Genomic DNA, 12,128 nt, shown 5'->3' on the forward strand with positions numbered 1-12,128 from the left:
CCCGGCCCGCGCGTTTTTTTGTTTTTTTTTTTTTTTTAAAGATGACCGGTAAGGGGATCTCAACCCTTGGCTTGGTGCTGTCAGTACTATGCTCAGCCAGTGAGCCAACCGGGAATCCCTATATAGAATCCGAACCCGTGGCCTTGGTGTTATCAGCACCGCACTCTACCGAGTGAGCCACGGACCGGCCTTACCGGTCATCTTTTGAAAAACAAAACCCCTGCACACCTGGCAACATTTATAGCTCCCTGCCACCCACCCATCATCACCCTACACACCACCCCTCTTACCAAACTGATATACTTGCATTTCCTAAAACATACCCCCCCTGCACACCTGGCAACATTTATAGCTCCCTGCCACCCACCCATCACCCTACACACCACCCCTCTTACCAAACTGATATACTTGCATTTCCTAAAACATACCCTTTCAGGTCTAAGTCTGTGCTACTGCTATTTCTCTGGCTAGATACCTCTAGAATGTCCTGGTGAATTCTCTGAGTCAACCTTTTAAGACTTAAAGCATGGTCCACTGTTCCTTGTACCCCTTCAGTGAGACAGGGGCTGTGTCCTAATTGCCTTTGTATCTCCAGCCCTTTACATAGGACCCGGCCAGGTAAGGGACCAATAATTATGTGCCCCTTGGCCCCATTTCACTAAATTGTTAAGAGTTTAGAGATACGGTCAGCCCGTGGGATGGCCCCAGGATGAGAATCCTCTTGTCCAGTTGTTGATTGGGAAGCAGGTGACATCTAGAACCCTACAGGCATGGGTGGTCTCTTGGGTTCCGGCCACTCACACTAACGGATTTACTTAACCATTCAACAATATACAATAGGCCTGTTGTGCTCCAAACACTCTGCCAGGTGCTGGGGATCAAAGATGAATGGAGAAATTAGTTGGGAGGATATCGTTGAGTTAAAACTTTAAGAACACTAAAAATCTGTAAAAGAAAACAACAATAATCCCCTGCTTCCGTCCAGGTGTGCGGGGGAAGACCCCCCCCCCTGCCCTCCCACGTTCCCAAGGCGAAGATTTGAGGGGAATTAAATCTCTAATCCCCGTTGAGTCTCACTTTCAGGAATGCGTGGGGCCTGAATCGCAACCCGGACCCACTGTTCCTCTAATTCCCAGCATCGGATCCGGGAATTAGCGGTCTGGTTGGCAACCCAATAGCGAGAAGTAGTCCCGAGAATAACCTGAAACTTCCCCCCTGACTCAGGAGACCCCACCCAGACGTCGGTCCCTTAGACAAGCAACTGCCCCTAAGGAGGGTCTCAGGAGACCTTAGTAGGTGCGACCCCTTTGAAAGGAGGCTGGCGGACGCGAGCTAGTGACCACAAAGGGCGTCACAAATCCTATTTCGAGCACCCAGCTCCGCGCCAGAGCCCCGCGCGCTGCTACAGGCCTGGGCTCCGGGGCCGCACCGCTGGTCCCCGCCCCCAGGGCGGGCACCGACCGGCTGTCTCGGTCGCAGGGCGGGGCCGGGTTGAAGATGCGCCGAGAGCTGAGCGAGGCCGCAGGCGGCGGTGGCGGCCGCGAACTCCAGGGAGGTGATGCCACGTGGCCTCATTTGGGTTTCTTTTAAACCTCTAATGTCCAGACCCTGGTCCCAGGACCATGGAGCCCACGCGAGAGTCTCCACTGTTCGGGGGCGCCTTCTCCGCCATCCTCCCCGCCGGGGCAATAGATGTTAGGTGAGAGGGCCCGGGTACCCGCGGAGGCCAACCAGGTGGGTTGTGGGAAGCCGGGGTCAACCAAGGTCTGCCTCGCCTCTCTGCAGCGACCTCCGACCGGTCCCTGACAATCAGGAAGTTTTCTGCCATCCCGTGACCAACCAGAGCCTGATCGTGGAACTCCTGGAGCTGCAGGCCCACGTGCGGGGCGAGGCGGCTGCGCGGTGAGGGAAGGGCCTGCGGCTGGCCAATGGGAGGGCCAGAACCGAGGTAGTGGGCGGGGCCTGGGGCTGGACGGTTAATCGGCGCAACGAGAACTCCAAGGGCAACAGCACAGCGCCGGAAGTGAGCGAACCTGGGACTTAAGGGCAGTAAGAGATGCCCCTTCCTGACCCTGCATCCCCACACCAGGTACCACTTTGAGGATGTTGGCGGGGTGCAGGGGGCTAGGGCTGTGCAAGTGGAGTCTGTGCAGCCCCTCAGTCTGGAGAACCTGGCCTTGAGGGGCTGCTGTCAAGAAGCCTGGGTCCTCTCTGGCAAGCAGCAGATAGCTAAGGAAAACCAGCAGGTGAGGGCCAGGGAGTGTGGAATGCCCTAGAAGGATGAGGGAGGTGGTTCTAGGGATCCAGGTAAACATCCTGATTCTGATTCCTTTAGGTAGCAAAGGAGGTGACACTGCACCAGGCATTGCTGCGGCTACCCCAGTACCAGACTGATCTCTTGCTCACCTTCAATCAGCTCCAGTAAGGAGAAAGGAAAGGGCGGGTGTCTCATGACTGAGTCCCTGGGAGAACTGGGCTGGGAGGAGCAGAACAGGGAGACTGGCTGGTGGGGTCCTCCAAAGATGTGTGAGTGGGCCACAAGTTTGGAGTCACAGATACCCGGGTCCTCTGGGGAACCGGAAGTAGGAACTTCCATACCTCAGGCATGGATGTTGTTCTTTTTCCATCTGTTCCCCACCCTTAAGCCCTGACAACAGGTCATCTCTTGGCCCTGAAAATCTGTCACCTCCACCCTGGTGCCTGGGTGACTTTGAACAGCTGGCGACCAGTCTGACCCTTCATGATCCCAACATCTTTGGTCCCCAGTAAAGACACTGAAGCACTGCATGATGCTGCTGAGGACTTGGGGACTCAGTACCGTGAGGGGAAAAAGAGGTTGAATATCTGGGTTTCCTCTTATTTCTTCCCTGTGCGTAACATAAGACACCTCCTCTCTGTAGAAATAAACTTGCTTTATAACCAATATAATCTCTGTGCCTTTGGATCTAACAGGACACCTGGGTCCCCCCAATTCCCTTTGGTCTTGGAGGGGGGAGTTTAAAGCTGTGCATGGGAGCAGGAGGGACCCAAGGTTGGAAGTGGAGAGAGGGAGGAAATACACTTTGGAGTGACTGGTTCAGCCCTGAGAGGGGCGTGTGAAGTGTGCCGGGAGATGGTTAGGGAAGGCTCGAAGCAACACCCAAGGAAGGGAGGGAAACTATCCCTTGTAGTGATTCAACCCTGAGAGAACAGATGGGGAGGGAGGTTGGCTGTCCCCCTTGAATGGATGAAAGGTCACCTGGTCAGTAGTTACCAGGACATAGTAGTGGAGGAAGAATTGTTCAAGGAGTGCTGATTTGGTGGTGTGGGAAACTGGCTGTTATTTAGTGTAGGTGTAGTAGAGGGAGCGCAGCTGGTCCCAGAAGAAGAGGGAGAGGACAGTGTGGGGGCCAAGGCGGAAGTAGGAGGCACCTATACCCTTGTACATGCCAAAAATGCCCTCTGTTCGAGCCGTCTGCAGCAGAGCGTCCAGTATTCCCCGGTACACGAGGCCCTGAGAGCATGTTTGAAAGGGAGGAAGAGCACAGGGAAGGGAAGGAGCTTGTCAGAGCCCATCAATGGCCTCACCTCTGCAGGCTGCATTTTAGGCTGTCCCACCTGCACCCACAGTCTGCTTCCCCCACCTTCCAGCTTTGCTTGCCTGCCTGCACCCCAGAGCACTCCCTTACCTTGCCCTGAGCATCTGTGGGCTGGTTGTAGAGCCTTGTGCTGGCCACATCAAAGGGTGTCATGGCCAGGACCACTGCAATGCCACTCACCATAGCAGCTACCAGAGCCACCTTCCAGCTCTGGGGAGGAAAGATCTAAGTGAGAGGGTGGGGGAGAGGAAAAGCTTTGTCAATCAGCCAATCACTCAACCCCTAGGACAAAGAAGCCCTGCCTTGGGGACACGGAGAGCTAGTAACTCAAGGAGCTTACATTCTACCAGTTATAACACAGTGTGATAACACTGCAGGAGGAAGGCCAGGGCACACTGAGGGCTCAGGTACCTGTTCTGGGAGGAAGCGATAAGAGAACTGTGGGAAGGGTCTAAAGAGTCAGTGACCCCCAGGCCCTCCTGCTGCTCCCTCACATCTGAATGTTGGCACCATTTAGGGCTCAGCTCAGCTTGCCCTCCCCCTTCCCACATTCTCAGGATGGCCCCTCCCCTTTCCCAGGCAGTACCTCCCACTGGCTTATGAGGTCCTTGGTGGATGAGAAGGTGCACAGCTGGGTAGAGGAACCGACGATAACTCGGGGCAGGCAACCCATGGCCCCACGCCACAGCCCCACCAGACCATGTTTCTGGCCAATCTCGGTTAGCGCCTGAAACATGCCCTGGTTGGGGGGAAGACCATGGGGGTGGGGTTCAGTCACCCCAGCATCAGGGGTTGCCACCTTCTACACTGCCAAGGATGGGTCCTTAATAGGCACTCGTTGTCTAGACAAACAGTTCAATGTGGGCTTAGAGCTAGAATGTGGGTCCTCTGTTGTCTACCACCCTGTTATTCCCTCCCTGGCCACCCCAGAATAGGGGAAGGATGTATGGAAGTGAGAATATTAGTAGGTCAGTCGAATGGGGTGGAGAAACAGGGGCACAAGTTAGGGGAACAGGGGTACATGCTGGAAAGAGGGGCTGGGTGGACTCCAGGGCAGAGTGGGGCTGAATTAATGGGTTGGGCAGAGCAGTGGCCAGGGCTGGAGCTCTCAGGTACAGGCAGAAAGCTGGGGGCAAATGGGAAAGGATGGTCAGGGGCTCCAACAGGGTTGGGGAACCCTCACCTGATGCTTATACTGGTGTCCTACGGCAATTTCTGAGGCTGCCTGTGCCTGTAGGTGTGTCTTCACCTGGGAACATGAGAGTATCACAGCCTATGCCCCAGTGGCCATCCTCTCACCTCAGAAACCCAAATGCCTGACCCCTGAACACTTCCTCTAGAGTGTTCAGCAATGAATATCCTTTTAATCTGATAATTATTGTTGTTCCCACTTAACAAATTGGTCATGAGACTGTGTTCCTTGGCTCCAGTCCCAGGGGATGGATCTCCTAGCACTGTAAGATACTCCACCCCCTCCACATCCTCTTTTCCTTAGGGCTTGGGGTGGGGGATGGAGAAGTTAGGGAAAGGCAATATTTCCTAAGAATGTTCACGTTAGGCAAGACCTGAGTGTCTAGCCTCTCATGCCAGCTCCCATTCCCAGACTAGATCTCCAGCCATCACCTTGACTAGGCTTTTCATCAGAATCTGGGCAAAACTTGCTCTCTGGCCCCCAAATCCCATAGGGGATTGTGTTCAGCTGACTTTGGAGAGACCACTATCCATGAATCACACACCCTGGGAGTGAGACCATACTGTCTCTCCTTCTACGGAACATCCTGCCTTCCAGTCTCTTTTGCTCTTAGGAGCACTAAGCTGGGCCTGGCCCTAGCAATAAGTAGCTGTGTGACCTTGAATCAGTCACTTTCCCTCTCAGGGCCTCAGGCTCTTGACCCTTCACTTATACCAGATAACTAAAAAGGGCAGACTGAGATTGTAATTCTGTGATGCGCAGGACCTTCCTGATCCCTACACTTGCTGATCTATGTTACTCAAATTCCTCATCCTCCCCTACACAAATCCAACCTCAATATCAGGTAATAATAGTAAAAGCAATACTATCAAATGCTTACTATGTGCCAGGATATGTACTAGTGCTTTACCTGTATTATCTCATTTGTCTTCCTCAGTCCTCCCATTAATCACGCAAAAAGGGCACTACAATCATCCCCATTTTACAGATATGGCAACTGAGGCTCAACAACTAGTAATTTTCAAAGCCAGGATTTGAGTTTCAGAAAGGCTGATTCCAAAGCCCATAATCTTAATCAATACATTCAATTGTGTCCATTGAATAGGTGTGTATAGAGCAGATCAGAAGACCCCAAAGCCTGCCAGCACTTTCCTGATACCCTTCCCTGCCTCGTGTGCCCTTGTGAAAGACCAGGCTCCTACCCTGCACCAAGGGTATGCCCTGAAGGCCCCGGGAAAGACCCCTCTTCTTACCATATAAATGGGGCTCCCCAAGTAGGCTCCCATCATTCCAGCCAGGGCCCCAGATGCTGCGCTGCGGACAGGACTGAGGGTGCCTTCGGCCGTGTGCAGGTAGCCCCCAGCCTCAGCCAGCCCATAGGTGCCCAGTCGGATGCCATTCATCAGGAACTGGTATAAGAGGGCAGGGGCCAGGCCCTTCTGCAGAGCAGCCAGGCCATCCACCTTGCCGATGGTGATGAAGGCGTGGAAGACGTTTCGGTAGTGCCGCTGGTAGGTGCCGGGGGCCCGCAGTTCTCCCTGCAACTGCATCCTGGTCTTCACCACCTCCAGGGGATTGGTGAACACACAGGCCCCGCAGGCTGCCAGACCACTCATCAAGAAGTCCATTGTGCAGCAACAGTAGCAGGAACGGGCCCAAGAGTAAGAAAGTCAAAATAAGCCTCAGAAAGGGGGGTCTGAAGTCGAGGGAAGACCTTGGTTTCAGAAATCCCGACTACAGGAGGTAGGAATTGAGAAGGCTGGAGTCAGGGGTGCCGGGGTCAAAGGTCAAGAGGTCAAGGGTCCGGAGCTGGCAAAGGGAAGAGTTTAGGAGAACCCGGCGAGAAGGTTGACAGGGCCCTGTTGGTCAAGGGATTTGGGGTCAAGGAGGCCAAAAGCCAGGAGGTGGCAGGTGGGATGCTCGGGATGGAGGGCTACGGGGGCCGGGAAGCAGTGCAGGGAAACGCGGAGTTGGGAGACGGGAGCTGGGAAGGCAGGAACAAGAAAACCAGCCAGTTAAGGAGGAAAAGGAGCCGGGAGAAGATCCAGGGGCGTCCCGGGACAGCAACGAGATCTGGATTCGCGAAGGAAGTCGGGGCTCCAGCCAGGGATGAGCGTCCCCAGGAGCCCCCAGCTGCTTAACCCGGGAAGCCTGCCGAGGCGGGGCCGCTTCCCTCCAGTTACCGGAGCGCGGCGCCAATGGGGACCCCGGAGAGCCGCCGCCCAGAGCCTCAGCCAATCAGCGCCGAGCCGGCTCGACGGCCAATGGGAGGCGCGCTCGGCGGCTCCGCCCCCGGAACCTGTGGGCGGAGCGGCGCTTGGGATTAACTCTCCGCGCCCCGGCGCCCGATCCCCGCCGCGGACTTGGGCTGCGGCCCGGGCTCGAACCCGAGCTGCGGGAAGGGTGCCCGGGGCGCGGAGGGTTTGTGACTGGCGGGGAGGAGAGGTCGGACCCTGGGTTAGCGGATGGACGCAGAGGCGGAGCGCAGAGGCGGCAGTCCCCCAGGAGGCGCTGCTCCTCTTGCCGGCAGAGGGCTCCCCTCCGTCGCCTGCCATCCCCGGAGACCAGGGTGGGGCCGCTCCGCCCGCGGGGGGAGAGGGGACACTCCTGCGGGACGGGACCCATCTCCTGAGGCCGAATGAAGAGATTCCAGGTCCTGGGGCCGGGGACTGGCTGGCTGTCCCACTCCAAGGAGGGTGGCGAGGGAGCTTGTTCAAATCCCTCAGCTCTTTGGGTCCTCACAGAAACCCGGAGAAGGCAGGGCGGGCCCAGGCCGAGATTTTGATCCACTCTACGGCTGGGCTTAGGTTACAGAGAGCCAGCAGGTGGTGGGAGATCCTGAGGTTCTGGACTCCTGTCCTTGCTCAGGAGTCTGGTAATGGTTATCAAGAAAGAACTTCTGAGAAAAGAGACTGGGGGAGCTAGCTGGGAAGGGGTGGAGGGAGAAGGCTTAGGAAAAGAAGGTAGAGGGATAGGGAATGTTACCTGGAGCGGGAGGAAGTGGCAGAGAGCGCCCCTGTGTGCGAGGCAGCCCCCAGATTTAGAGTACCATTCGAGTTCCAGTTTGGCTCTTCCTGCGTGGATGGCCTCGGGCCTCAGGCCAGTTACTTAACATCTTAGAGTCCCCTTGCAAATTGAGACTGATAATGTCTATTGCACATAACCTGAGAGTACTGTTGTACTTGTGCTAGGTAATCAATAATCAGTTTTCCTGAAAAGTCAAGAGTTGTCAGAACTCTGTGCCTTGTATATTTCTGTCCTGTATATCTTGTTCTTACTACCAGGAATGCTCTTTCCCTCTTATTGTGGGGATCTCCAAGACATTCTTCACCTCGACCATCAACTCGATCTGTGAAGCATTTCCAAATTCTCCACATTCAGCCTTCCCCATCCTGTTTTGTTCTTAAAGTATTTGCCCACTTTTCTCATTTTCTCATTTTGGTTAGCAATTGTTCACTTTCTGACTTCACCAGACTTGGAGTTCCTGGATGCCCCAGGTCTGAGTCATCTCTATCTCGGGGTTCCTGACCTCGGGAGGAGCCCTTAAAGGGTTTCCAGAAAATTTCCAAGGAATGCTCTCTAAATACCTGGGGATGAGATTTCACTGCTCCCCCCCCCCCCCCTTTGCGGGTGGCCAATACAGAGATCAAACCCTGGACCATGATGTTATCAGCATCATCCTCTAACCAACTGAACTGACTTGCCAGCCCTTCACGGTTGTTTTAAATCTTGAGTTTACATAAATCTGTGGTTCTCAAAAGTGTGGTCCCTGAAGCAGCAGCAGCAGCAGCAGCATTACCTGGAACTTATTAGAAACACAAATCCTCTAGCCCTTCCCTAAACTTTCTGAACCAGAGCCTCTGGAGATGGAGCCTGGACAATCTGTGTTTGAAAAACGTAAAAGTGTGTGCTAAAGTTTTAGAACCCACTGGCTTAAGCTTTTTATCTTTAACACCAGATGCCTTAGAGATAGACAACTTTTAAGGTGTTATTTAAAAAAAAAAAAAGCTTAATTTCTAGAACAGTTTTCTGAACATCTTAATTTTTTGAACATCTTGTTCAGAAAAATTAAAGATACTGTGTAAGTTCTTATATACTTTACATCCAGTTTCCCCTATTATTAATATCATATATTAATATGATACATTGTTACAAATAATAGACCAATATCAATATTGTTATTAACTAAAGTAGTACTTTACTTAAATTACCTTTATTTTTGCATAAAGTCATTTTTTTGTTCCAAGATCCTATCAAGAATACCAAATTACATTTAATATCCCCTTAGACTCCTCTTGGCTGTGACAGTTTCTCATATTTTGTTTTTGATGACCTTGACAGTTTTGAGGAGTACTGGTCAGGTATTTTGTAGAATGTCCTTCTCTTTAGGGTTTTCCTCATGATTGGACTGGGGTGTAGGCAGGAAGTCCACGGAAATAAACTGCCATTTTCATCACATCATATCAAGGGTGGTTCTTGATACATACTATCAACATGAGTTATCACAGTGATATTGACCTCGATCACCTGGCTGAGGTAGTGTTTGTCAGTTTTTTCCACTGTAGAATTATTACTTTTTCCCCTTTTCCATACAGTACTCTTTGGAAGGAAGTCACTATGCACAGCCTACACTGAAGGAATAGGGAGCCATGCTTCCCCTCAGGGAAGGTGCACTGCCAGATGCTCCAGGCTCATTTCATATATTTTCTGCTCCAGTCCTACAATCAACCATTTTTCCGAGGATCCTTATTTCCTTTTACTAGAGAATGACTTTAGAAACCAAGATCTGGGCACTAGGTGTGTTTGTCGCTATTGGGGTGTCATTGCTTCTAGACCCTCACATCTGGGAGAGCAAAGAAATATAGATGTGTATACTGACCCATATATGTATGTAACATGTAAATATTCTATATGTAGCTATCCATATCTATATTAAGCTAAACATGAATTCATACTGATGTCTCCAACTGTAATCCATTACCACATTGATCGTTGTAGCTACCTCCAGTAGTGAGAAACCCAGCTCCCATCATTCACTATCCATTTGCTTAATTGTTTAATTCCAGGATACATGTATAGGAGTATCAGAATTAACTCATACCCCTGTGGAAAACAACCTTATCAATTAGAGTACAGTGCTCATGTGTAGTTCCATTTAGTTTTGGTCTTACAGACTCCACTCATTTCCAAAGTTACTTAGGTCAGCACGTTTCCCCTCAACTCCCTTCAGGAAAGTTATTTCATACATTTTGTTAAAAAAAAATTATAGGAGGCCATTGTTTTGGACTAATTTCCTGCACTAGGCCCCAACAGACCAGACTGAAAAATCAAAATGGAGTCACCCCTGCTAAAAGTCCAGGTCACCAAACCCAAACTAAGTGGTTGCCTGAACTTCCGAGAAATCAGAAAAGACAGGACAGCCTATTTCCCAAACAGGCCGGTTAAATCTTGAATAAGCGTGATAATGAAGGTCTCTCTGCTTTAATCCTTATACAAAAAAGATAAGTCTGTTTCTTTTCTGTGGTGGCTGGCCGGTATAGGGACCTGAACCCATGACCTTAATGTCATAAGACCGCACTGTAACCAACTGAGCTAACCAACCAGCCTTTGAAGAGCCAGAGATCTGCCATAGCTCATTTCTTTTCATCATTGAATAATATGCCATTGTATGGATGTACCACAGTTTGTTCATCCATTCATGTACTGAAAGATTTCTTGGTTGCTTCCAGTTTGGGGTGATTATGAATAAAGCTGCTATAAACATTTACATACAGTTTGTGAACCCTGAAAGAGCCAATCCTTCAAGATGGATCCTAAAGTGGCTAACTGGGTCTAAATTCACACTGGAGCCAAGTCACCATTTGCTAACTAGAGGTTATACAAATACCCTGTTTGGGACTTCCACAAGCTACCTGTTCCTGTTAATGACATTGGTCAGCTGCTGCCACCTGAACTTAACCAGTGGACTGTAATCTGTCAAGTGTTCACTGGCCAGAACTCAGCAAGCCAGAATCCTCCTTTTGCATAATGGGCCAAGCCAATCAGAACTGAAAAAGCTTAAATTCCTCATTTGCACAGAGAACCTGAGTGGGAAGCTGGGCAGAACTTTTGCTGTATAAGACAGTCTCTCTCTTTGTTCTGGTGGAATGAATTTTTGTAAAAGCGAACTTTTACTAAAGGCTGTGTCTCCTGGTCTGCAAACCGCTGAATAAAGTTTCCATTATCTCCAAATTCTTTTCCAGTAAAGTTTATTAACAAGGTTTTGATATAGACATTAATTTTCAAGTCAGTTGGGTAAACACCTAGGAGAATGATTGCTGAATTGTATGGTAAGACTGTTTGACTTTGTAAGAAACTGCCACTGAAGTGACTGTAAAAGTTTGCATTTCCACCAGAAATGAATGAGAGTTCTTGTTGCTCCACATCCTCATCAGCATTTGGTGTTGTCAGTTGTTTTTGGATTTTAGCTGTTCTAATAGGTATATAGTGTTATCTCCTTGTTTTTTAATTTGCAGTTCCCTAATGACATGATGTCGAGCATCTTTTCTTTTTTTCTTTTTTTTTTTTTTTGTCTTTTTCCGTGTCCGGCAACGGATCGCAACCCTCAGTGTCGCCCCCGTACCGGACCGGGACCGGCAACGGGATCACAACCCTCGGTGTTGCTCCCGCGCCTCGCTCAGCCAGTGAGCGGGAACCGGTCTGTATGTGGGATCCGAACCCTCGGCGGGAGCGCCGCCGCGCTTCCCAAGCGGCGCACTATAGCAGTGCGCCACCGGGCCAGCCCCGAGCATCTTTTCATATGCTTCTTTGCCATCCGTATATCTTCTTTGGTGAGATGTCTGTTCAGATCTTTATTGGTTGTTTTTTTATTGTTGAGTTTTAAGAATTTTTTGTATATTTTACATACAAATTCTTTATCACATATGTGTTTTGCAAATATTTTTCTTCCAGTCAGTGGCTTATCTTTTCATTCTCTTAACAGTGTTTTTTTATTTGTTTGGTTGGTTTGCTTTTCTTTCTTTCTTTTTTTTTTTAAAAAAAGATGACTGGTGAGGGGATCTTATCCCTTGACTTGGTGTTGTCAGAACCACGCTCAACCAGTCAACGGCCATGCCTATGTAGGATCTGAACCCGGGGCCTTAGTGTTCTCAGCACCACACTCTTCCGAGTGAGCCATGGGCCAGCCCTTTGTTTGTTTTTTAAAGCAGAAGTTTTAAGTTATAAAATCCAACTTATCAATTTTTTCTTTCCTGGATCATGCTTTTTTTTTTTTTTTTTTTTTTCCTTTTTGTCTTTTTTCATGTCCAGCAACGGATCGCAACCCTCAGTGTTACGCCCGTACTGGACCGGGACCGGCA

At 50.5% G+C, this 12,128-nt stretch overlaps 2 protein-coding genes across 4 annotated transcripts; one reads left to right on the forward strand and one right to left on the reverse strand.

Moving 5' to 3' along the window:
* The first annotated feature begins 1,497 nt into the window (after positions 1–1,497).
* Positions 1,498–2,923, forward strand: RANGRF (RAN guanine nucleotide release factor). The gene is made up of 5 exons (XM_008581715.1): positions 1,498–1,699; positions 1,786–1,902; positions 2,090–2,246; positions 2,336–2,421; positions 2,646–2,923. The coding sequence occupies exons 1-5, from the start codon at positions 1,623–1,625 to the stop codon at positions 2,767–2,769; spliced, it is 561 nt and encodes a 186-aa protein (XP_008579937.1). The 5' UTR covers positions 1,498–1,622; the 3' UTR covers positions 2,770–2,923.
* SLC25A35 (solute carrier family 25, member 35) lies at positions 2,902–6,893 on the reverse strand. Of its 3 annotated transcripts, none has more exons than XM_008581712.1 (5): positions 6,024–6,893; positions 4,762–4,827; positions 4,165–4,317; positions 3,669–3,803; positions 2,902–3,493 (listed from the first exon to the last, which is right to left on the reverse strand). In XM_008581712.1, exons 1-5 carry the CDS (start codon positions 6,396–6,398, stop codon positions 3,320–3,322), a joined length of 903 nt encoding a protein of 300 aa, XP_008579934.1. In that variant the 5' UTR covers positions 6,399–6,893; the 3' UTR covers positions 2,902–3,319. The 3 variants fall into 3 exon arrangements, with proteins under 3 accessions (XP_008579934.1, XP_008579935.1, XP_008579936.1); XM_008581713.1 differs by having other exon boundaries at positions 2,999–3,493; positions 3,669–3,788; XM_008581714.1 differs by lacking the exon at positions 4,165–4,317 and having other exon boundaries at positions 2,999–3,493.
* Between the last annotated feature and the right edge of the window lie 5,235 nt (positions 6,894–12,128).

The sequence above is a fragment of the Galeopterus variegatus genome, unplaced genomic scaffold, assembly GCF_000696425.1.
Source record: "Galeopterus variegatus unplaced genomic scaffold, G_variegatus-3.0.2 Scaffold2442, whole genome shotgun sequence".
NCBI classification, from domain to species: domain Eukaryota; kingdom Metazoa; phylum Chordata; class Mammalia; order Dermoptera; family Cynocephalidae; genus Galeopterus; species Galeopterus variegatus.

What these genes read in the sequence shown, in the direction of transcription:
- RANGRF (XM_008581715.1), top strand. Translation starts at nt 1,623, where the DNA reads ATGGAGCCCACGCGAGAGTCTCCACTGTTCGGGGGCGCCTTCTCCGCC. An exon ending in TAGCTAAGGAAAACCAGCAG is followed by an intron (nt 2,247 to 2,335) that starts GTGAGGGCCAGG and finishes TGATTCCTTTAG; the next exon opens with GTAGCAAAGGAGGTGACACT. An exon ending in CTCACCTTCAATCAGCTCCA is followed by an intron (nt 2,422 to 2,645) that starts GTAAGGAGAAAG and finishes CCCACCCTTAAG; the next exon opens with CCCTGACAACAGGTCATCTC.
- SLC25A35 (XM_008581712.1), bottom strand. Translation starts at nt 6,398, where the DNA reads ATGGACTTCTTGATGAGTGGTCTGGCAGCCTGCGGGGCCTGTGTGTTC. An exon ending in GACACCAGTATAAGCATCAG is followed by an intron (nt 4,318 to 4,761) that starts GTGAGGGTTCCC and finishes CCCCCCAACCAG; the next exon opens with GGCATGTTTCAGGCGCTAAC. An exon ending in ACCTCATAAGCCAGTGGGAG is followed by an intron (nt 3,804 to 4,164) that starts GTACTGCCTGGG and finishes CCTCTCACTTAG; the next exon opens with ATCTTTCCTCCCCAGAGCTG.